Below are 22,856 nucleotides of genomic sequence, written 5' to 3' on the forward strand. Positions count from 1 at the left end.
CTGCGTCAGGTCACCAAAAGAAGCGAAGCTATAAATGTCTCTTAAAGGCAAACAGTGACTACTGAGTAACAAAACAAAAATAAAAAAGAGAAGACCGCCAATAACCTTGTGTTCCTTCGACATAAACAGGGACTATAAATGAGCCAAAAACGTCGATCGAGATCGAAAAAAGTGCGTAATGTTTTAAGATTTTAAGTTTAAATTTGTTTTTTTTTATTTTTAGGGGAAAAAAATCACCCAGATATCTTTAGAACACCCTACCTAGGTTAAGTTAAATATTGATAAGTATTAATAGTGTGCGAAAATCGCTCGATTCGAATCGAAGCGAATATTAAAATCGACTCGAATTTCGAATCGAATAATTCGAAAGTTCGAGTTATTCGCACATCCCTTATATAAAATATGACATCTTAAACGAACGAGGTGTAACTAAGTAAATATTCAAGTTCAACCAGAAATAATAGAAATATAATTATATCAAAATAATATCTAAATAAATATATTTAAAAATAAAAAATAGTCAAATTACGTGCTTATACATAGAGTTAGAAACCACAGCCCTGAAATACTATTTAAAAAAAATGTACACATTTATTTTTGTACCGATGTTACGGACAAAATAAAGTTCAATTTTGTTTTTACAGTATTTTTAAGACGCCGGAGAAGGTCTAAAACTAAAATAAAATGTTTAATAAGTGTAATGACATTTTCTTGCACTGTTTTTTGTTTTTTGTTGCAGTTGTTTTTTAATACTGCGCCATGGGTTCAGTGCCTAATTACAAGTAGTGCTCGTGCGAAGTCACGAATAAAGTATGATTTTTGCAGTGTTGTTCCTGGCGGCCGTTATAAGATATTTGAATAAACTAGTTCGTTACGCATACGTTTGGTTAATTTTCAAATGTAAATGTATTTCTTATTGACTCATTTAAAAACAAGCTACAGTCCTGAACAGATGTATTTTTATATAGTGACTCGGACTAATTAATATTGTGAAAGAAGTGTCATAAAATTAACAATATGATAAAATTTATATTAACTACACTATTTTTATTGGACGGTGCGCTTGCAGTTATTTACCAATTAAATGGTATGTATAATAAATTATATACATTATTTTATTAGCAATGTAACAAACATACATTGCCAATTAAATAATCAAGATTAATTTAATTTCTTTTTTTTAAATTAATGATTAATAATTAATATTAAATAATAATTTGTCGTCGCGTTTTGTCCGATGAATGTGTGTGTACCGGAGGCGTAATTTTAGTCCTCTTTCCCTTCACACCTTTAGAATTAGAAAAGTTAGAAAAGGTAGGGAGGAGGAAGTGAATTTGGCGGAGGAGGGGACGCATAAGAAGAGGAAATATCCTCTTTCTGTGCGTCCCCTTCTCCGTTTTTTAAAGGTAGGCAACGCATCTCCAATTGTGGGCAGCGGTCGCTTCGTTATTTCGGCGAATTCAGGTTGCCGTTGGCTCGATTGTCACCTTTGATATAAAATACGTTACCATTTTTACCGAACTTTTTTTAACTTTGATTGTAAAAGTCGTAGATAGGATTTACAATAGAAGTAACTAGCCGACGCCCGCGACTCCGTCCGCGCGGAATAAAAAAAACGTTATAAGTGTAAAGCCTATGTGTTTTTAAAGACCATGTTCTACATCTGTGCCAAATTTCATCAAGATCCGTTGAGCCGTTCCGAAGATATCTTCTTATAAACGTCCATCCATACATCCATCTAAACATACGCATCTATATATATAAAAGAAAGTCGTGTTAGTTACACTATTTATAACTCAAGAACGGCTGAATCGATTTGACTGAAAATTGGTGGGCAGGTAGCTTAGAACCAGGAAAAGGACATTTTTTATTCCGCGCGGACGGAGTCGCGGGTAAAAGCTAGTTTATAATGATTGTGATCACTTTTAAATCATTAAATTTAATCTATAGAGAATTTGTTGAAATTGTATTCAAATATATTGGATCAAATGTGAGCAATTTAATAAATAAATACAACTCGATATTTAAATTAAATGAAAAACGCAGTGAAGTATAAAAGAACTTTTAAGTCCAATTAGTTACTCGTTTAACAAGACCACGTGTGAGCTATTAAAAATATCTTTTGTTCAAAATCGTCTAGACACTGTCAGACCACTGTCAGAGGATAACTTTTACCACGTTTTCTATCTTTTATTCCGCGCGGACGGAGTCGCGGGTTAAAGCTAGTTTATATATATAAAAGAAAGCAGTGTTAGTTACACTATTTATAACTCAAGATCGGTCGAACTGATTTAGCTGGAAATTGATGGGGAGGTAGCTTAGAACTAGGAGACGGACATAGGAACTTTTTTTTTTGTTCCTTTTTTTTATTCCGCGCGAACGGAGTCGCGGGTAAAAGCTAGTTTATAATATTAAGAAGAAAAGAGTAGGCGATCTTATTTTAGTGTCTTATTTTGTTTTATTTCTTTTTAATCAACAATAAATATCACCCGATGACATATAAAAGACATTAATTAATATTTATATAGAGTTGACTTTATGATAAAAAGAACACAAGAAAACACATTATTTCTACTTGACTTCACTGAATGACGAGGACTTTTGCCGGTATAAATTTTTTTTTGAAAAATGTGTACCGAAAACAGAATAATCTTTAAAAATCCTTATTAAAAAAAAGGAATCTAATCTCTTTGTTCATTGGCGTTATAGCGTAGGAATAGTCCAGTAATTCAGCTGTGTGAGGGTTAAATTTGAAAGGAATGTACCTCAGAATAAGCTACGAGTTTCTGTCTCATGGATATATCCTAGAAACATCCTAGATCAGTTAACGTAGTTAGTTACTTCTAATATTAAAATAAAAACAAATCTGATGAATTTTACTTCTTTATTATATTCATTAAAACAGAATTATTTCATTAAAATGTTATAATTCAAATTTTGTTTCTTACATTGATTTGAACTTATTTAATGTTTTGACAATAGTATATATTTTAATCATATAATATAATTTTTATTTTACTTATATATAAAATTCCCGTGTCACGGGGTTCGAACTTGAACTCCTCGAAACGACTTGACCGATTCTCATGAAATTTTGTGAGCATATTCAGTAGGTCTGAGAATCGGCCAACATCTATTTTGCATAACCAAAAATTTTGCATAAAAAAAAACTAAATGGGGGGGGCCCATTTAGTTTTTTTTTTTAACTGCGCGCGGACGGAGTCGCGGGCGACAGCTAGTCTTATATATAAAATTCTCGTGTTATAAGTTACCATACTCCTCCGAATCAGCTTGACGATTTTTTTATGAAGTATCATACGCATATTCAGTAGGTCTGAGAATAGGCTACTATCTATTTTTCATATCCCTATTAAATTTGTTTAACTGCGCGCGGAGTCGTAAGCTACTGCTAGTGCAGTATATAAAAATGCTCTTATAAAATTCATTATGTATATCTAATTAAATGAGTATTTAAAACTACAATATATAACTTACTATATTGATATATGTTAATTTCATAATTAATTTAATAGAAAATTTGTAAAAATGTCTAGTTCTCACGGAATAACTCAGTGACCCTCATTAAGTATATAACGACCTTCATACCGTAAGTTAATTTAGCTTATATACAAATAAAATTTAGATATCTATTACAAAACATCTCATTTCCTCTAACTGTTGGAATGCCAAGACTATATTTTATTGCTATGTGCCCTTTCATACTAATTTTTTTATAGCATTTAATAATTATAAATGCAAATATAAGATATGCTTTAAAAAAACATTGTAATTTTTTTGTAGAATATTTTTCTACTTCTCAAAGATATAGCCTATTATCATTTGTTATAATTACATTGAGACTGGAAAATAACTAAAAAAATACTTAGTATATAAGCGTATACCTACACTAAATCTATATATATAAAAGAAAGTCATGTTAGTTACACTATTTATAACTCAAGAACGGCGGAATCGATTTGACTGAAAATTGGTGGGCAGGTAGCTTAGAACCAGGAAACGGACATAGGATAATTTTTACCCCGTTTTCTATTTTTTATTCCGCGCGGACGGAGTCGCGGGTAAAAGCTAGTATACTATACATGAAGTAAACTTACAAAAAAAATGTGTGTAAATTCGCTGGTTACAACGAGTCTTCCTACACGCAAATACGTTAACAACGCAACTTGTTTTGTCGCTGCTTCTGGTTACTTGTAAACAAATCAATAAAAAAAACTAAGTAGTCGTGTAACTGACTTTTAAGGCTCATTTCAAGTGATTCGAATTACTGTACAATGGTCGCTAATCCTTGTCCGACAACAAAATCACGCTCAGTGAAAATTCAACTTTTAAGCCGACTTTAAAAATTACTATAAATCTCCGAAGCTCCAATTTTTATAAAAATTATTTTAATCGAATGGTATCTGCAAGCACATCGAAAGTTAGTGCTTGAAGATCGGTCCCAATTTTTTTTTCATTATTTTTTTAAAATATCTAGAAGAATAGTAGATTTTGAGTTTAGCTTCAATATGCGTTGCGAAAATAAGGGACTTTTTTGCTTTCAGCGCTTACGTAGACTAAACTATAGGACTTACATAAAAATGATGTATCGACGAATTGTAGCTCTTTAAATGTCCTAAATAAAAGTCCGCGATAGCATATATCTATCTTTTATAGTTTTCTCACAATAACCATTTTTTTCTTTGACTTAAACAACAATTAAATTCATGCCCTATTTCCCACGCTATTATCTGAGTTCATTATTAACCCTCATGTAAATAAATATGTTCATTATCAAGACAATTTAATGTAGATAATATTTGTCCTTGAAACTATATTATTCTGTCTAATAGTTTAGGAGATATCGAAAGAATAAAATAACGCGCAAACGAAAAATGCTACAACGCGTTACAATGAAAAGCACAATTTTGCTTCTTGGCTTACGTAGGTCAAACTATATGACCTACATACAAATGATGTATGGAGTAATTATAGATCCTTAAATTTTCTAAATAAAAGTCTTTTGGCATATATCTATATCTATACCATGTTATTGTGAAAAACGTCGATTAAAATGCACACGAATAACAGCATCGTAAGCTTACGGCGCTATTATGGCATTTGTTGTCGCGAAATAATTTGTATCAAATGTAAATAGCGTGGAGCGTCGGTGGCTCAGGGGTTAAGCACTTGACTTGCAATCTGCAGGTCCTGGGATCGAATCCCGCCATGTACCAATGTGTTTTTCGATTTTCGATTTACATATGTACACTTATCCGACGTTCTTACGGTGAAGGAAAACATCGTGATGCAACCTGCACATATCTGAGAAGAAATTCAATGATATGTGTGAAGTCAACCAACCCGCACTTAGCCAGCGTGGTTGACTATGACCTAGTCACCTCTAACTTGGGGTAGGCTCCGAGCCTCTCAGTGGGGACGTATAGTGAGCTGATGATGAATGAATTATGAAATGTAAATACAGGATGACCTTAAAAATATATTTAAAAGATGAAGAATCGATTTTAGTATGTTATTCTGTTAGCCTTGTCATTGAAAATTACGAGGGTTTACCCGCAAATTAAATTCATGTAATCGTTGTAATTAAAGTCATTTTTGGAAGAATAGTAATGTGCACTTAATTCCTTTTCTAGATGTACAAGGTGTCAGCCTAATATGTCAACTTCTATTAGGTTTTTCTCAAGGTTTATGTCTCATATACGAGAATAATCTGCAAGGTTAATTTAAAAAGAAATCAATATCTTATTAACAATAGCAGTTGGACGCGTCTACGTCCGTGAGGAATAAAAATATTGTTAGAGACAAAAATCAACACTGTGCCGGTGTATCGGCGCAGCACTAGACATGTCAAATATCTAACATCAGAAGTGGGATAGGATCCGCGTGATTCTATCCACTTTGCTCACTCTGTGGTTGTGTTTGTATTTTCGTGAAAATAAAGGCTAAGAGAAAAATGTCAGAACGTTACCGTGATAATCGTTGTAGTCGCAACTCATGATCGATAAAAAAAAAAAAAAAGAAAATCAAAGATTGCCTATGGGGCGTATGTTTAGCCTCAGGGCGTATATGTTGCCTCCGGGCGTATGTTTTGCCTATGGGGCGTATGATTAATAAAACTTTTATTTCAGACACATGATTGATAAAAGAAAATCAAAGATTGCCTCCGGGCGTATGTTTAGCCTCCGGGCGTATATGTTGCCTCCGGGCGTATGTTTTGCCTATGGGGCGTATGATTAATAAAACTTTTATTTCAGACACATGATCGATAAAAGAAAATCAAAGATTGCCTATGGGGCGTATGATTGGTAATAATAATAAAACTTTTATTTCAGACACATGATCGATAAAAGAAAATCAAAGATTGCCTATGGGGCGTATGATTGGTAATAATAATAAAACTTTTATTTCAGACACATGATCGATAAAAGAAAATCAAAGATTGCCTATGGGGCGTATGTTTAGCCTCCGGGCGTATATGTTGCCTCCGGGCGTATGTTTAGCCTCCGGGCGTATATGTTGCCTCCGGGCGTATGTTTAGCCTCCGGGCGTATATGTTGCCTCCGGGCGTATGTTTAGCCTCCGGGCGTGTATGTTGCCTCCGGGCGTATGTTTAGCCTCCGGGCGTATGTTTTGCCTACGGGGCGTATGTTTAATAACAATTATTATTAGTTTTATTTCAGATACATGGTTGATACAAAATGTGCTATAAGTTGTGCCTACGGGGCTATATGTTTGCCTACGGGGCTGTGTTTTGCCTACGGGGCTATATGTTTTGCCTACGGGGCTAAGTTGTGCCTACAGGGCTATATGTTTTGCCTACGGGGCTGATTTGCTTTTAGGTCCTTTTTCTTGGAGGTGTTCTGGCTCTTCATGGCGCTTGGGACAGCGTGTAAAACGATGCAGCAAGGATCAATACTCCTTCGAGGACGAAGGAAATGCAGGATGGCCGAACTGTTAGAGACAAAAATCAACACTGTGCCGGTGTATCGGCGCAGCACTAGACATGTCAAATATCTAACAGACTGTTGAGGGTAGTCTCACAAAAGGTTTTATAAGGAAGCGTGCGCTGCTGCTCGAGGCAGTCTCTCTCCATCCGTCATTGCGGAACGTCTGACATTCTTGTTACATTTTTGTTTACTTACGTTCGGTTTGAATTTATACTATTGCGAGGATTATTTAGAAGTAGAGTTAAATTCACTATTTCGCTGTTAGTTTATTTCTTTTAAAATACTTTTGCATCAAATATCTAACAATATCTAGTAATAAATATAGCCTATGTCACCCGGGGATAGTCTAGCTTACCAACAGTAGAAGAATTTATCAAATCGGTTCAGTAGTTTCGTAGCTTATGCAATACAAACAATTAAATCTTTCCACTTTATATTTGTATAAATAAAAAATATTACCGGTTAATAATTACTAATAATTATATCATAATTAAAAAAACTCTCAACAAGAAAAAAAAATTAAACATAGAGTAGATTTTCCTACCTAAAAACAAATTTGTTTTTAAAAATAACCCAAAATGTAAGTGAAATACTAAAAAAACAGTGACAGAATTATTAACATTGAATAACTTAATTATTTTCTTATGTAAATATTGTTTGTACGTTATTTGTATGTAGGTTCCTTATGTAAAAGAATTTAGTAACTTTTAACTTAGATTGTTTATCGGTTAGTTCAATGTAAACTTGAAGGTGAAAACCCGCAAACTGTTTAATATATTTTTGTGATAAATCTTGCATTTAACCTTCACTCTATGACGGAAATAGTCCAAAACACGTAAAATCAGATTATTTGGATTTTTGTTTTGATGTAAATTAAAACCTTGATTTCAGTTCATTTAGTGTGGGACTTAAAAATAAGCTGCAATTTGATTGTCTTCAAATTACAAGACATATTTCGATAAAACTTTGATAATATCTTCGGAGGACGAAAGAGTTTGTGTTCTGAAAAATCTGAAATAACAAAAAACATTTTTCGTTTCTAATAAAGATTGTGTGTCATTTTTTAAATCTATATATATAAAAGAAAGTCGTGTTAGTTACACTATTTATAACTCAAGAACGGCTGAATTGATTTGACTGAAAATTGGTGGGCAGATAGCTTAGAACCAGGAAACGGACATAGGATAATTTTTACCCCGTTTTCTATTTTTTATTCCGCGCGGACGGAGTCGCGGGTAAAAGCTAGTTATAAATAATTTTGACGTTGATTTAAAAGTTTAATATTATTCCGAGCGTTGGTGGCGCAGGGGTTAAGCGCTGGAATTGAAATCTGCAGCTTCAATCCCCGCCATGTACCAACATGTTTTTCGATTCCCGAAACATTTATACATTATCGAAGTTCTTACGGCGAAGAAAAACATTGTGATGCCTGCACATATCTGCCAAAGGAATAAAAAATTCAAAGATAATTGTGAAGTCAACCAACCCGCGCTTGGCCAGCATGTTTCGACTATGACCTAGTCACCCTTAACTCAAAGTTCGGAACATCTCATTAGGGATACATATGCACTGACTACGATCGACGTAACCCCTCTACGCTACAATTCTTTTATTCTATGTAACATAGATTTATTTTTAATAGGCCTTTATATATATCTTGAGCATCAAAAAAAAAAACAAATATTGAAATATATAAATATTTACAAGTTGTATTATTCTGGGGAAATCCAACAAATAACACTTGATCTTAAATAAAATAAACCCAGAAGTATACGAACTTTGAAGTCTTTTTATAATTTTTAATATAAAGTTGTTTTTCTTTCCATTTATAACTTTAGTTATAAGAAACGGGTATGTGCTTCTATAAATTCACAATTTATGTCATTCAACAATTCGATATTTTTTTTTGTATTACTACAAGCTAAAATGTAAATGTGAAGTTGTTATATTTTCTTAGTAAATATTAATAACAAGTAATAATATATTTAGGAACAGTTATAAACATTAGTATTTACATTAAATTAGTTAAAACTTTAAAAACAAAATGTATTAAATAAACATAAAATAATATAAAAGTACAATAAAGAATACATTAAATAGTTAAATTGATTTATGTCAAGTTTACTTCTCGACAAAGATTCTTGAATTTTTAATAAATAATAGTGGCATATCTCCAAATGCTTCTTCATAAATATTTAACTCCATAAAAATAATATATAAATGAAACTTGAATTCTAATAGGCGTTCGCGTATTGGTAAAAGATAACTCACAAAACCTTGAAATAAAAAAATTATATTAAAACAGCAGACAGAATGATACATTTTTATTTAAATACTCTGCATTTAGTGAAGATAAGAAGTAAAGAAAAAAGTACTCGTTTTTTTTTTTTTGAAAGCTGCAGACCTTTTACGTACTTTTAATTACGTGTCTTTTTAACTTAAAAATTTTTTTAGTTAAAAATATGATCTACATAAAAAAGGTTAGCTTACCTCATGCGTGGAAGACCAAAGATTTCCTATATTTTTTTTTTTCAAATTAGCAGCCTAAATTACAATTTACTGATGAATTAATTCAGGCAACACAACGGAAAATAACTAGTGTGTATAGTAGATTGATAAACAGATCGCCATTTATCACTAATATATTTACATTTAAATCCTATTAATTATAAAACTCATGAATCAGCGAGAAGAAATAATTTCTTAGCTACAATCAAAATACTCGATTATTTTTATATCTATTCTAATATTATAAATGTGAATGTTTAGATGTTTGTTATATAGTTATATAGAAACGGTTCTCATTAAAATTTTGCACAAATGTAGAGCTTAGTCCGGTAAAACACATACGCTACTTAATAAGATTTTTTTTTTTAATTCAGCGCGGACAGTTACGGGCTAACAGCTAGTGGTAAAATATAATTTCACCTTATGTAATGATTCTGGATTGAAATTAAAACTCTAAGCTTTTGATTGCTCCTGAATTCGATTTATCACTGATTGAGTTATAACTAATTCCTAATTCTCTTAAAGTTCTCTTCAATTAAAATGGAATCAATTAATTTACTTATCATTTGCCCAACTATGTAAAAAAATCCCCTTAAAGATGTTTGACGAAAGTGGTGGCTCGCTATCAGAATTATTATTGATTGAGATCACTTGTGGTAGTGAGTAATATCGGATTCAAGGAATACACTGGTTATCACTTCTCAACTGGTTATAATTAATTCACAGGCTCATGTACAACAAACAATGCTTTAGCTACGATCCATATTTCCAGAATGACCAATGTCAGACGCGCATCGTACAAGAAGTCTCTTCGAACACAGCTCGTGTTCTAATTTCGATTTATCAAAGTTGATTTTTTCTTCTGATTGCGACAAATATATATATATATATATATATATATATATATATATATATATATATATATATATATATATATATATATATATATATATATATATATATATATATATATATATGTGTGTGTGTGTGTGTGTGTGTGTGTGTGTGTGTGTGTGTGTGTGTGTGTGTGTGTGTGTGTGTGCGTCATGTTTATTATCTAATGATTACATAATGATTATTAACAGTTTAATTTCTGTATTGTCTGTATTATATACTTTGAATTTACGATCGATTTCCATCACATAAAGAAGCTTCTAGTAGAAGATGTCATGAGGTCAACAAACTATAAAAGACATAGTTATTACTATTCATTAGCACATTTTATTAATTCAACCTTAAAACTTTCCGCATGTGATATTTTAAAATATATTCACTTTTCAACATTAACAACTGACGCCAAGGACAGGAGGAAGTGATTTAATATATGTCCATATTGCCTACTAAAAACATAAAAATAATTTATACAATACGCACTTAAAACTGGTCATATTTGAAACCTACTTGAAAACAATGCGGTGTGTTACTACCGAAGTAAGAGAAAAACAGATTGTTATCCCTTTCATTCTCTTTACAAAAGTAGAGACAACAATATGTACACAAGTGTCACGGCATTCGAATTCAACAGTAATCCTAGAACAACATTGCAGTGATACTTTCATTAATATACTAGCAGTTGCCCGTGACTTGGTCAGCGCAGAACTAAAAAAAAGTAGCCTATATTATTCCTGCATATATCAGTTACATTCCAGTGTAAGTCCTATCAAAACTGGACCAGCCGTTTTGGACATTACTGGAAGCAAAGGTAGAGATGCGGACAGACAAAAAAGATAAAAAAATGGTTTCTCTTTATAAACATTGCAAATCATCAGCATCGTGTTGCGAAATATGACATTTTTAATAATATTACATACAGACACGCCAATTTTATTAATTGTATAAATAGAAAGAAAGAAAGGTAGACAGAAACTACTAAATTATTATTATCTCCGATATAACAGGATTAGTAATTAATGTTTTACCAGATTTTAATGATGTTTTCAGAAACTGAATACAACAAAATGCCTCCGATGTTTCGTCTGGATCCGTACGCGCCGTGCGTGCACGAGCCCGGCGGTGTGTACTGCGCGGTAGAGTTCACGCTTGTCGCCGATGAAGACAACCCGCTGCTGACTATGATTCAGGTACGCAAGATTTTTTATGTACATCTAATATTTTGATAATTCTTTTCGTAATACGAGTAAGAACTGCTATCGCACAGTTGCATATTCACTTTCTCTGCTTCTTTATAATTGGTCCAATATTCCATGAAAACTACCAAAAAAGTCACACTATATACAATCCTAACTTTAAGCTTCCCAATTTCAAACCTTCCATGGATTTCATTCTCTAAACATAATTATAGTCAGCATGTACTCTTCCCTAAATCTCTATCAGATGCTTCCAAAAAGCATAACTTTTCTATAACCACACCTTCCAATCTCTGACCTTGCACTATACAAGTTTACATTTTTCATTTTTATTTCTACTTTTTTTCTTTCATATATAAATACAAATTAAATTCATTCAGCAACGTCAAGGTTCCGTCACCACAATACGTAACTGCATACCACATCGATTTATTATTCTACAATTCACTTTATGCAGTATTTCCTAAAAACACACACATACACATACATCACACTGTAACTCTTAATAGCAAAGTTCTGTAGAAATTTTTCAATTGTCTTTACACTTAATTAATATCATAACCACTTTGTAAAATTTGTTTGTAGTATGTTTAACTTCAATTGTATATTTTGTGGTCTGTGGGGCGGGTGCCTGGTGATCCATCACACAGGGTATCACCGTAATTTGTACAGTCCCTTACCCATAAGAAAAAACACTAAAGTTATTTTTATTTATTTCCTTAAAAGAAATATTGATATGTTAATTGCACGTACATTAATATCCGCTTCGTAAGAAACGGGATTCTTACCACGGGATTCTTACCATCAGGTTGTTTGAGCTCCCGATATTTCAGCACAGTTGCATGCGTCATAAAATAAAAACCACGAATGCACGTACACTTACTACTCGTAAATTTACTAAGAAATAACTAAATATCGCAGCATCATCAGACAGCTAATTAAATTAAGAATTTTAAGACTTAATCAACATTATTGAACACGCTGTAGCACTTTAACAAAACACTATTGGTTTTATTGAAAACCGGTATTTTGATTAAAAATGAACGAATATTCTATACTTCTTGACTAGTTATATTTTTTGAAAAGTTATGAACAACTAAAAGAGACATTTGCACGACTGAGATTTATCACAGATCCATTATGTCTTGATCTAACAAATCCCTTATTTCTAGGAATATTCAGCGAGAAGAGAAATGCACTTCAATCATTCAAGATTACATCGCGGTATTTGCGTCACAAACACTTGCAAAGATTACCTCAGCCAGAATACATCAGCAGACCTAAGATTGGTCCTTGAAGGATGCCTTAATGATACTCTATGGAAAGAATATAAACTTAAAAGCAAAATATCAAGTGAAGTTCTTTGTAATGATTTGGATAACAAAATGGATATAGATTATGGTGACATCGCCGTAGCTGTTATTTGCCTATCTATCTTGTTGCTCCACGTTATCGGAAACCTCTACGATTTCTGCTATGTTCCTAACAAAGATCGGAAAGGTATGTATATAAAAAAACAATCTCAATTAAAAGCTGTAAAACTTTCGTCAAAAATTTGTATCATTACTACAGATGTATGTACTACAGATGATGTTAGTCTAAAAATGGTAATGGTCGCAATAATATGTGATAATTATCGTACTAAATTTCAATTTATATTTTTATAAAAAAAAGATAGTAATTCTGTAGATTTATTTTTCTATAAATATTTTATGATACATTCCTGGCCACTTTGAAGCGCTATAGATTAAAAAAAAACATAAATTATAGCATTAGGAAGGGCATTATTTGTAATATCCCTATATTCACACAATATTTAATTACTAGTTTCGTAATATTTTAGTCATCCTGTTTTGTATTTAAAAAAACATCAGAGATTTTAACCACAATTGTTAGATGGTAATATTTCTCATAAAAGAAAAAAAAAATTCTTCCATATAACAAGTTGGTAAAAAAAGGAATGTTAGAACGCGGACAGACAGAAAAAATGGAAAAATACATTTTACCCAATTACTTTTATTTCGGAGGTTTTAAATTCTTAAAGGCTAGCAACATATACATATACATAACATGGACATTTTATTGGGTAAATACCCCCAGTGTTGTCATTTACAATGCAAAATAACATTTCAAAAATCGACTTTTAATTAGACATCAAACTTGTAACACACCATGTATACGAGTAATTTATATATCTACTAGCTGTCGCCCGCGAATCCGTCCGCGCGCAGTTAAAAAAAAATGAAAAATCGATGTTGGCCGATTCTCAGACCTACTGAATATGCTCACAAAATTTCATGAGAATCGGTCAAGCCGTTTCGGAGGAGTACGGGAACGAAAACTGTGACACGAGAATTTTATATATTAGATAGTACACAATATATACATTTAAATTATAATTTATGTAACTTATACTAATTAAGGAATAAACCTTTCCGTCATACAAGTTAACTTTAATTAATTACAAGTAATTATTCCACTTTTATTCCACGTACATTACCTTCAAATGTTTTAATATTGTGCAATGCTAATTCTAACTTGCATTTCAAGTTTATTTAAAGCAGTAATGAGAGACAGCAAGACAAAGTAACAATAGACATAACTGGTGAACTGAGTGTTATTCCGTATTATTTCAAACCCTACGTTTCACTTGCAAAAAAAGTTAATGTTCCGTATCTTTTTGCAGGAAACAAATTACTTTTATGTTTCTCGATTAAACGTAACTGGAAGAAGTTAGTTGCGCCACCAGCCTGCGGCCCGGATACACGCCTCAAACGTCTTAAAGGTTTCAACGGATTACGGTAAATGTTCACACGATAACAAGCCATAAACTTTTTAAACAGACAAACTTAATTTAGAATGCCATTTTACTATGTCCGAGCGGAATTAAAAAAATAATTTAATTATTAGTTTATATGTTCTTCCGGACTACGTTCTACATCTATGCCAAATTTCAGCGAGATTCCTTTAGCCATTCTGGAGATACCTTCTAACAATCAGCCATCCATCTAAACTTTCTCATCATCAATATATATATATATATACATAGTATAAAACAAAGTCGCTTTCGCTGTATGTCCGTATGTATGCTTAGATCTTTAAAACTACGCAACGGATTTTGACGCGGTTTTTTTTAATAGATAGAGTGATTCTTAAGGAAGGTTTGTATGTATAATAAATGCATAATATAGTAGAGAAACACTGATAAATTTAAAGGTTTCTAATGTGAACGCTGTGAACGTTGTGTATAAGGACATTCTGTAGTAGGTATATTTTGCATTGCACCCGTGCGAAGCCGGGGCGGGTCGCTAGTTTATAATAATAGTAAGATTGGATATTTTGTGATTTTTAAATTGCTATTTACTTTATTTACTTTAAAATGCACTTTTTCATTTTATTTCCAGATCTCTGTCAATAATTATAGTCATCATGGAACATTCTTTGTTACCATTTGTAGTTAGTTCCGAAAATTCACATAATTTTGAAATCGTAAGTTTCACACAGTTTTTATTACTTTTTTATTTTTTTAAGGAATACTTCAACGACTTGTCTCTAAGAAGTTTCATCACATCTATATGATGAAAAAGAAACAACAAGATGCGATGACAACAAGGTTCCTTTTCTTCGATCTAAATCTTTACGAATATCTTTCGGCTAAAATGAATCTTAATTTCTACAACATAAAGCAACGCATGCGATGAGGATCTTAAATTGTCGCTTAAGCTGTCGCCTGCGACTCCGTCCGCGCGGATTAAAAAAAACAACTTAATAAGTATCCTATGTGTTCTTCCAGAATATGTTCTACATCTGTACCAAATATCATCAAGATCCATTGAGCCGTTCCGGAGATAGCTTCAAACGAACATCCATCCATCCATCTAAATATTCACATTTATAATATTAGTAAGATATATAAATACAAGTGTCATATCGTGATATTTAAATGTTCTCAGAAATATTACAACATAATCTGTCATTTGTTCATCGATGGAACGCTAGTAGTTCAGACATTCTTCTTAATGTCAGGCTGTCTCTTAGCCTATAATTTAGACCTGTTAGCGGAGAAGAAAAACATATCCTGGACCATGATACCAAAAGGTATCATCTTGAGATGGCTAAGGTAAATTTAAACGATATATTTACACTTTCATACAACTTGTATAACATACTAGCTGTCGCCCGCGACTCCGTCCGCGCGCGGTTTAGAAAAACTTAATAGGGGTATGAAAAATAGATGTTGGCCGATTCTCAGACCTACTGAATATGGTCACAAAATTTCATGAGAATCGGTCAAGCCGTTTCGGAGGAGTTCGAGTTCGAACCCGAGAATTTTATATATAAGATATACCGACATCTTTCTCATAATTTTTATTAAGGTGTTGCGACAGTTAATTATTCGCTCCAATCAATTATTTATATCACCATTGATTGCCTTTTTTTCTATTTTAAGTGGTCAAATTTTATTTGGCCTTGTACATTTATGCAGATTCAAGCCTCACCCATAATGACATAAAATAATCAATTTAGAAGAGATACTTGGTATTTACTTTTATTCCCAAATACCATAACACTTATAATTTGAGCTTTATTTTGGTTAATACAACATTGCAGATTGACACCAACGTACGCTCTCGTTCTTGCTGTGACGACGACATGGCTGAGATTTGCTGGATCTGGGCCATTATGGCAGGTAATTTTATTCTAAAATATGTTTATTTTACTATTTTATTACATTAAATATCGGCAGCAATTAACATCCAAGGAAAACTAAATAACATCACATAGACCCTGACAATCTCTTTGAAATACATAGAAAAAAAAACGTGAGCCGTCACGGGACGCCTGGCAGATGTGAAACATCGTGTGTGTACAAGTAATATGCATAAAATATTAAATAAATAAATAAATTACAAATGAATGAATGAATGAAGGAATGCATGAATGAATGAAGGAAGGAATGAAGGAAGAAATGAATGCAGGAATGAGTGAATGAATGAAGGAAGGAATGAAGGAATGAATGAATGCAGGAATGAATGAATGAATGAATAATAATAATAATAATAATAATAATTAATAATATTATATATATATATATATATATATATATATATATATATATATATATATATATATATATATATATATATATATATATATATATATATATATATATATACTAGCTGTCGGTCGCGACTCCGTCCGCGCGGAATTAAAAAAAAAAAAAAAAAAAAAACTGTAAATCTAAACCATTCTCGAATCTCCACGAACACACACAAAAAATTTCATCAAAATTGGTCCAGTCGTTTAGGAGGAGTTCAGTCACATACACACGCACACAAGAAATATATATATATATATACACCTTAATTCATTCATGAATTATAAAAAATAATTAATTGAAGATAATATTAATATAATTTATATAATTATTAATCTTAATATAATTTATATAATTACTAATATGATTAATATGAATATAATTAATTAATAAATATAATATAAAATTTTTCACATCAAAATTAAATAAAACGCAGGTTATGTGTACCGTAGTAACCAACAACGTCGAACTGAGTGAGAAGCTACACCGTTCACTCTACTATTCATAAAATATATATACATGTATACCTTAGTCACGGCCAGTACTTAAAATAATAAACATTAAACCAAAAAGTTGTATATATCACACAATCTGTTTTAGAGTATAAGATGAATTATATCACAGATAATATCAAAATATTTTCGAGGTTTTTACATGTGTAATTAAGGTTTTGATGCGTCTTGAGAAACGGAGATATGCTGAAAGGCAATTGCTACTCATTTTATAACCTTAATTAATTAAATATAATATCTGATTATAATCTGTGGAATGAGGTTGTGTGTAAAATAACAGGCCATTTAGAATTATAAAAAGTTGTATAGTTACAGTTGTAGAAAAAAACATCGTGTACAAGTAATATGCATAAAATATTAAATAAATAATAATAATAATAATATATTTATATAGTTTATATTTTACCATTATTTATTTACTTTATCTTTCTTATAAAAACCAGCCAGGCGGAGACAGAATTAATATAAAAGAAATAATAATGATGATAATGATAATGATAACGATGACGATGATGATGATAATGATAATGATAATAATGACATTAATGATAAAAATGACATTAATGATAAAAATGACATTAATGATAAAAATTATAATAATGATAAAAATGATAAAAATGACATTAATGATAAAAATGACATTAATGATAAAAATGACATTAATGATAAAAATTATAATAATGATAAAAATGACATTAATGATAAAAATGATAATAATGATAAAAATGACATTAATGATAAAATGACATTAATGATAAAAATTATAATAATGATAAAAATGGCATTAATGATAAAAATGACATTAATGATAAAAATGACATTAATGATAAAAATTATAATAATGATAAAAATGGCATTAATGATAAAAATGACATTAATGATAAAAATGACATTAATGATAAAAATGACATTAATGATAAAAATTATAATAATGATAAAAATGATAAAAATGACATTAATGATAAAAATGATAATAATGATAAAAATGACATTAATGATAAAAATGACATTAATGATAAAAATGATAATAATGACATTAATGATAAAAATGATAATAATGATAAAAATGATAATAATGATAAAAATGACGTTTATGATAAAAATGACATTAATGATAAAATGATAAAAATGACTAATGATAATAATGATAAAAATGACATTAATGATAAAAATGACATTAATGATAATAATGATAAAAATGATAAAAATGACATTAATGATAAAAATGACATTAATGATAAAAATGATAATAATGATAAAAATGACATTAATGATAAAAATGACATTAATGATAAAAATGATAATAATGACATTAATGATAAAAATGATAATAATGATAAAAATGATAATAATGATAAAAATGACATTAATGATAAAAATGATGATAATGATAAAAATGACATTAATGATAAAAATGATAATACTGATAAAAATTATAATAATGAAAATAATGATAAAAATGACATTAATGATATTAATGAAAATAATGATAATAATGACATTAATTATATTAATGTTATTAATTATATTAAAGATATTAATGATAATAATGATAATAATGATATTAGATATTAATGATAATAATGATAATAATAATAATAAAAACAATATTCAATATTCAATATTATTAAACTAAACACATAAAATATATATATGTATACCTCAGTATAGCTTGGCGTCCCGTCGCCACGGAAAGCGTCGCCAACCCAACGATTCGGTTTACAAGTGATCCTATAGATGTTTCACATCAAAAAATGTGTTTTGTTCCGATGTTTCGGCAATGAAAACGTGTAATTATAAAGTAACAAGTACGTTATTTGCCGTATTCTTGTTTTACAGAGCACAGTCGGCGTGGAAGTGAAGGACTGCCGCCGCGACGGCTGGCTCAACCTGATCTATCTCAACAATTACATCGACGAGTCACAGTGCATGCCTCAGACGTGGTAATTATACTTTGAATCAAGAATTTATTGCCTTACTGACCCTTGGCCCTATCAGTAAAATGAGGATATTAACCGTGGGTTTCTGAGATCAAAATATCTGTATTAAACATATAATCATTCCTGTCATTCATACATGTCAAACATATAATCATTTAAACTTTGGTTTTAGAAACCCACGGTTAGAAGAGTATTGAGTCATGATTTTAATTATTCTTCGAAGTGTCGTAGTGATACAGTGTTATTAGATTTTTTAAATCATCTTTTTATAAATACTTCTGCCTTCAAATTAGTTTTTAGTAGTATTTTTATGTCCACGTGTGTCGTTTTTAAATGCCTTATTATATATAGGCTTGTTTGAAAAAAACATTTTATAGTTTTATTGATTAGATAAATGGAAATATCATTGATATTTTTATGATTCTCATTTGAATAATCGTTTAATTATCAGCAAATAAATTAATTTAACTATATCAAAACTAGAAATCAAAACAAAATGACATAATGGAGGCCCGCGTATTGTTGGTTTTAAATTATGTTTTTTTTTTCTTATGAATTTATGATTAATATATTAGATAATAGGAAACTACGAATAATTTATGACTTGTTTGATAATATTTTTGCTTAAATTGGTTATTTCAATTCTCTGATAGTAAATTGAGGATTAAACATACGACATAACAAATTTTGTTTAATACATCAATATTACAGAAGTCATGATGGTTTAATGTGATCGAAAAAGAACTGTACAATGATAAACTGAAAGCTTTATATAAATTGAATATTTAAAATTTAAAGCGACGACTTTTTTATCTTCTTTTATCGGTAAAATCCTTACTAATTTAAAACAAACCTCTTTTTGGAAGAAACCTTATGGAATTTGTTACAAACCGTTTTTTATTTCATAATTCTAACGTTAATATTTCGGGAGAAACAATAATTTTAAAAGTGTGCTACTTATTATTGCCATTGAGTATTGTTGTTCTTTAATTCGCAGGTATATTGCCGCAGACATGCAGCTGTACGTGGTTGGGCTCATAATCTTCTCCCTGGTTACGTCTGGGGTCGCGAGGCGTGTGATCCTCACCGTGCTTTTTGTGGTCAGCCTCATCATCCCCGCCTGTCACACTTACTTTCAGAACTTGGACGCTGGATTGGTCATTTCTCCAGAGTAAGTTCCCATCAACATTGTTCTTCGTACTTTGAAGACATAGAAACGATCTGTTCTTTCACTTCATTTCAAAGGTAATACCCCAGTTATAATTATGTGAAAACATTACCACTAATACCTCAACAACACAGAAGACAGACGTGAAGTGGAAGCAATTCCTCATTTTGTTTTATATGTGTGCTAGATTCCATATATTTATATCAGGCATTACATCTGAATACAATTCCTTCTTATACAAATCATCTTTCACACAATTCATCCATACTTTATTCTAACTTTCCTAACATCTTCTCAGATTACCTATGAATGTATTAATTTTACAGGTTAGTTCGTGACTATTTCGTTAAGGATCCGACGTTCAATCATACCTACAAAAGAGGACACACTAACTTGGCCAGCTACATAATGGGACTCGGTCTTGGAATGTTAATCTATCACTTGCAGGAGAACGACTTCAGTTTTGAGAGATTTAAGGTAAATAAAAACGTTAAGAGTACATCAGATTACTTGCTCGTGGGTTCAAATTCCGCATCAATACAAAACTTTTGTTGTAGAGTAGATAAATGACTGCTTTTTCGTAACCTGAATATATGTATGCTATATGTAAATGTTAGAAATAATTGTTTAACTTTCGATTTCAGAAATATAAATATCTTTACTGGGCTACAGTTCCAGCTGTGCTAATTATTTTGCCTTCAGGATCTTTCTTTTATTTCTACGAAACTGAAGCTCCTATTATTTTGAAAGCAATATTTTCGGGAATAGCTAAGCCTGTATTCTCATCCATTATATGCATCATTGTTTTGGGAATGGCCTTTAAATTTGAAGGTAAGAAAGCATTTTGATAAACATATGATATTATGTTCATTTAATAATTGAATATAATCATTTAAAAGCTTATGTATATCTTACCAATATTATAAAAGTAAATTTTTAAATGTATGGATGGGTGTTTGTAAAAAGGTATCTCAAGAACGGCTGCATGGATGTCACTGAAATTTGCCATAGGTGTAGAACTTAATCTGCACGAACACATAAACTACTAATTTAGTTTGTTTTTTAATTCCACAAGAGCGGTTTCGCGGTCGAGAGCTAACAATAAATTAGAAACGGCAAATAAAACAAAATATATTTTTTAAATCTTTTTCTTTTAATGTCAACTTATCAAGCTCTGTAAATAATTCACATTGGTTTCAGATGTGTACAGAGGTATATTAGAATGGAATGGTTGGGCGTCACCCGCCAGAGTCTCCTACTGCACCTACATTCTGCATGTGCTCTTCGTCAGAACTTTAACAGGTTCACGAACGACTTTGATGCACGTTTCTATAGCCAATGTTGTAAGTACTTTCCTTTTTGCAAGCAACGTAACTTATTACAATTTTAATAAGGTATAAAGTTCCAATATTACCGAGACGTGCCTCATTAATTTTTGATTGGAGGATAAGGTAAATTCCATTGTGACCATCTATAACCAAACGGTCTCATACTATGAGTATAGTGAGGTGTTATTCGATTGGTATACATCCACGAAATGAAAGTTAAATTACAGTAGTTAAACAGATTTTTTTTAAGTTTTAATACAATATCATTTAATTTCAGCTTTTAGTATGCCTGGGAACTGTTATGATGACCTACTTAGTTGCCTATCCGTTCTATTTACTGGTAGAAGCGCCATCGATTGCTTTATCTAAAATAATCTTACCGGTTGCCAAAGTGAAAAAGGACATCGAAAATGATCCTACAAAGTGGGAAAGAAATCACGCTTAGGGCTGCTGTACATTACATGTCAGACAGCCGACAGCGGTATCTTCGACCACCGTCGTGCTGAAAACGAGATTTCAGCGCCGACTGCAAACTGCGGTATTTGTACTTGTCAATAGGTGCAGATGATTGAAACAGTCCGTGAAACACTTATTAAATTATTACTAGAAATTTCTTCAGAATCAAAACTGTGGCAATAATTTATAGTTTTAAAATAATTTGTAAAAATAGATATAAGTAAGAAGAATTTAATTTTAAGTATTCTAGATTAGAAAATAATGTATTAAAAGATTTGTTTATATATAGCTTTAAAATAATATTTTAAATATTAATTATGTAAATTATAATATTTATGACAGTAAATATAATTAAAAAGAAACATTCATAATTATTTGTAAATTATTGTTATAAAACTTTTTATAAAAGTTTTTCTATAATTAATCTATTACTTAGTAAAGAATTGTAAACTAGATCATAGTATTAGAGAGAATGCCAATAATAATAATAAAATAATAATAAAATATTAAAGTATATTAAATAAATTCTTTTTTTTTTCGGCTTAACAAACTATTTAAAATGTACTAATATTATATGGTACTTGTGATCGCTTGCGATCAGTATGGATTAAAAAAAAAACCTTCCAGTAAAAGTCCTGTCAAAATCGATCCAGCCGTCTCGGAGATAAAAAATGTCTATCCGTATGTTAAAGACGAAAAGGATGACAGTGTTTCAACATTGACGGGGGGCGCTTATAAGATTTTAGGGTTACCAGTGAGCAAAAATTTCGCTAAATTTTAAAAACAAAAACAAT

The 22,856-nt window shown here is 30.9% G+C and overlaps 1 protein-coding gene across 1 annotated transcript; it reads left to right on the forward strand.

Annotated features, from left to right (window-relative positions):
• The first annotated feature begins 980 nt into the window (after positions 1 to 980).
• Positions 981 to 22,183, forward strand: LOC106716626 (nose resistant to fluoxetine protein 6). Its single transcript, XM_014510177.2, has 13 exons — positions 981 to 1,087; positions 11,415 to 11,554; positions 12,733 to 13,060; positions 14,247 to 14,361; positions 14,965 to 15,049; positions 15,514 to 15,680; positions 16,172 to 16,250; positions 19,010 to 19,113; positions 20,108 to 20,281; positions 20,605 to 20,755; positions 20,923 to 21,109; positions 21,479 to 21,621; positions 21,884 to 22,183. The coding sequence occupies exons 1-13, from the start codon at positions 1,018 to 1,020 to the stop codon at positions 22,049 to 22,051; spliced, it is 1,911 nt and encodes a 636-aa protein (XP_014365663.2). The 5' UTR covers positions 981 to 1,017; the 3' UTR covers positions 22,052 to 22,183.
• The last annotated feature ends 673 nt before the right edge of the window (positions 22,184 to 22,856 follow it).

This window comes from Papilio machaon, chromosome 16 (genome assembly GCF_912999745.1).
Source record: "Papilio machaon chromosome 16, ilPapMach1.1, whole genome shotgun sequence".
NCBI lineage: Eukaryota > Metazoa > Arthropoda > Insecta > Lepidoptera > Papilionidae > Papilio > Papilio machaon.

Coding starts and splice junctions, on each gene's coding strand:
- LOC106716626 (XM_014510177.2), top strand. CDS start 1,018: ATGATAAAATTTATATTAACTACACTATTTTTATTGGACGGTGCGCTT. Junction 15,681..16,171: donor ATCATCTTGAGATGGCTAAG/GTAAATTTAAAC, acceptor ACAACATTGCAG/ATTGACACCAACGTACGCTC. Junction 21,110..21,478: donor AATGGCCTTTAAATTTGAAG/GTAAGAAAGCAT, acceptor CATTGGTTTCAG/ATGTGTACAGAGGTATATTA.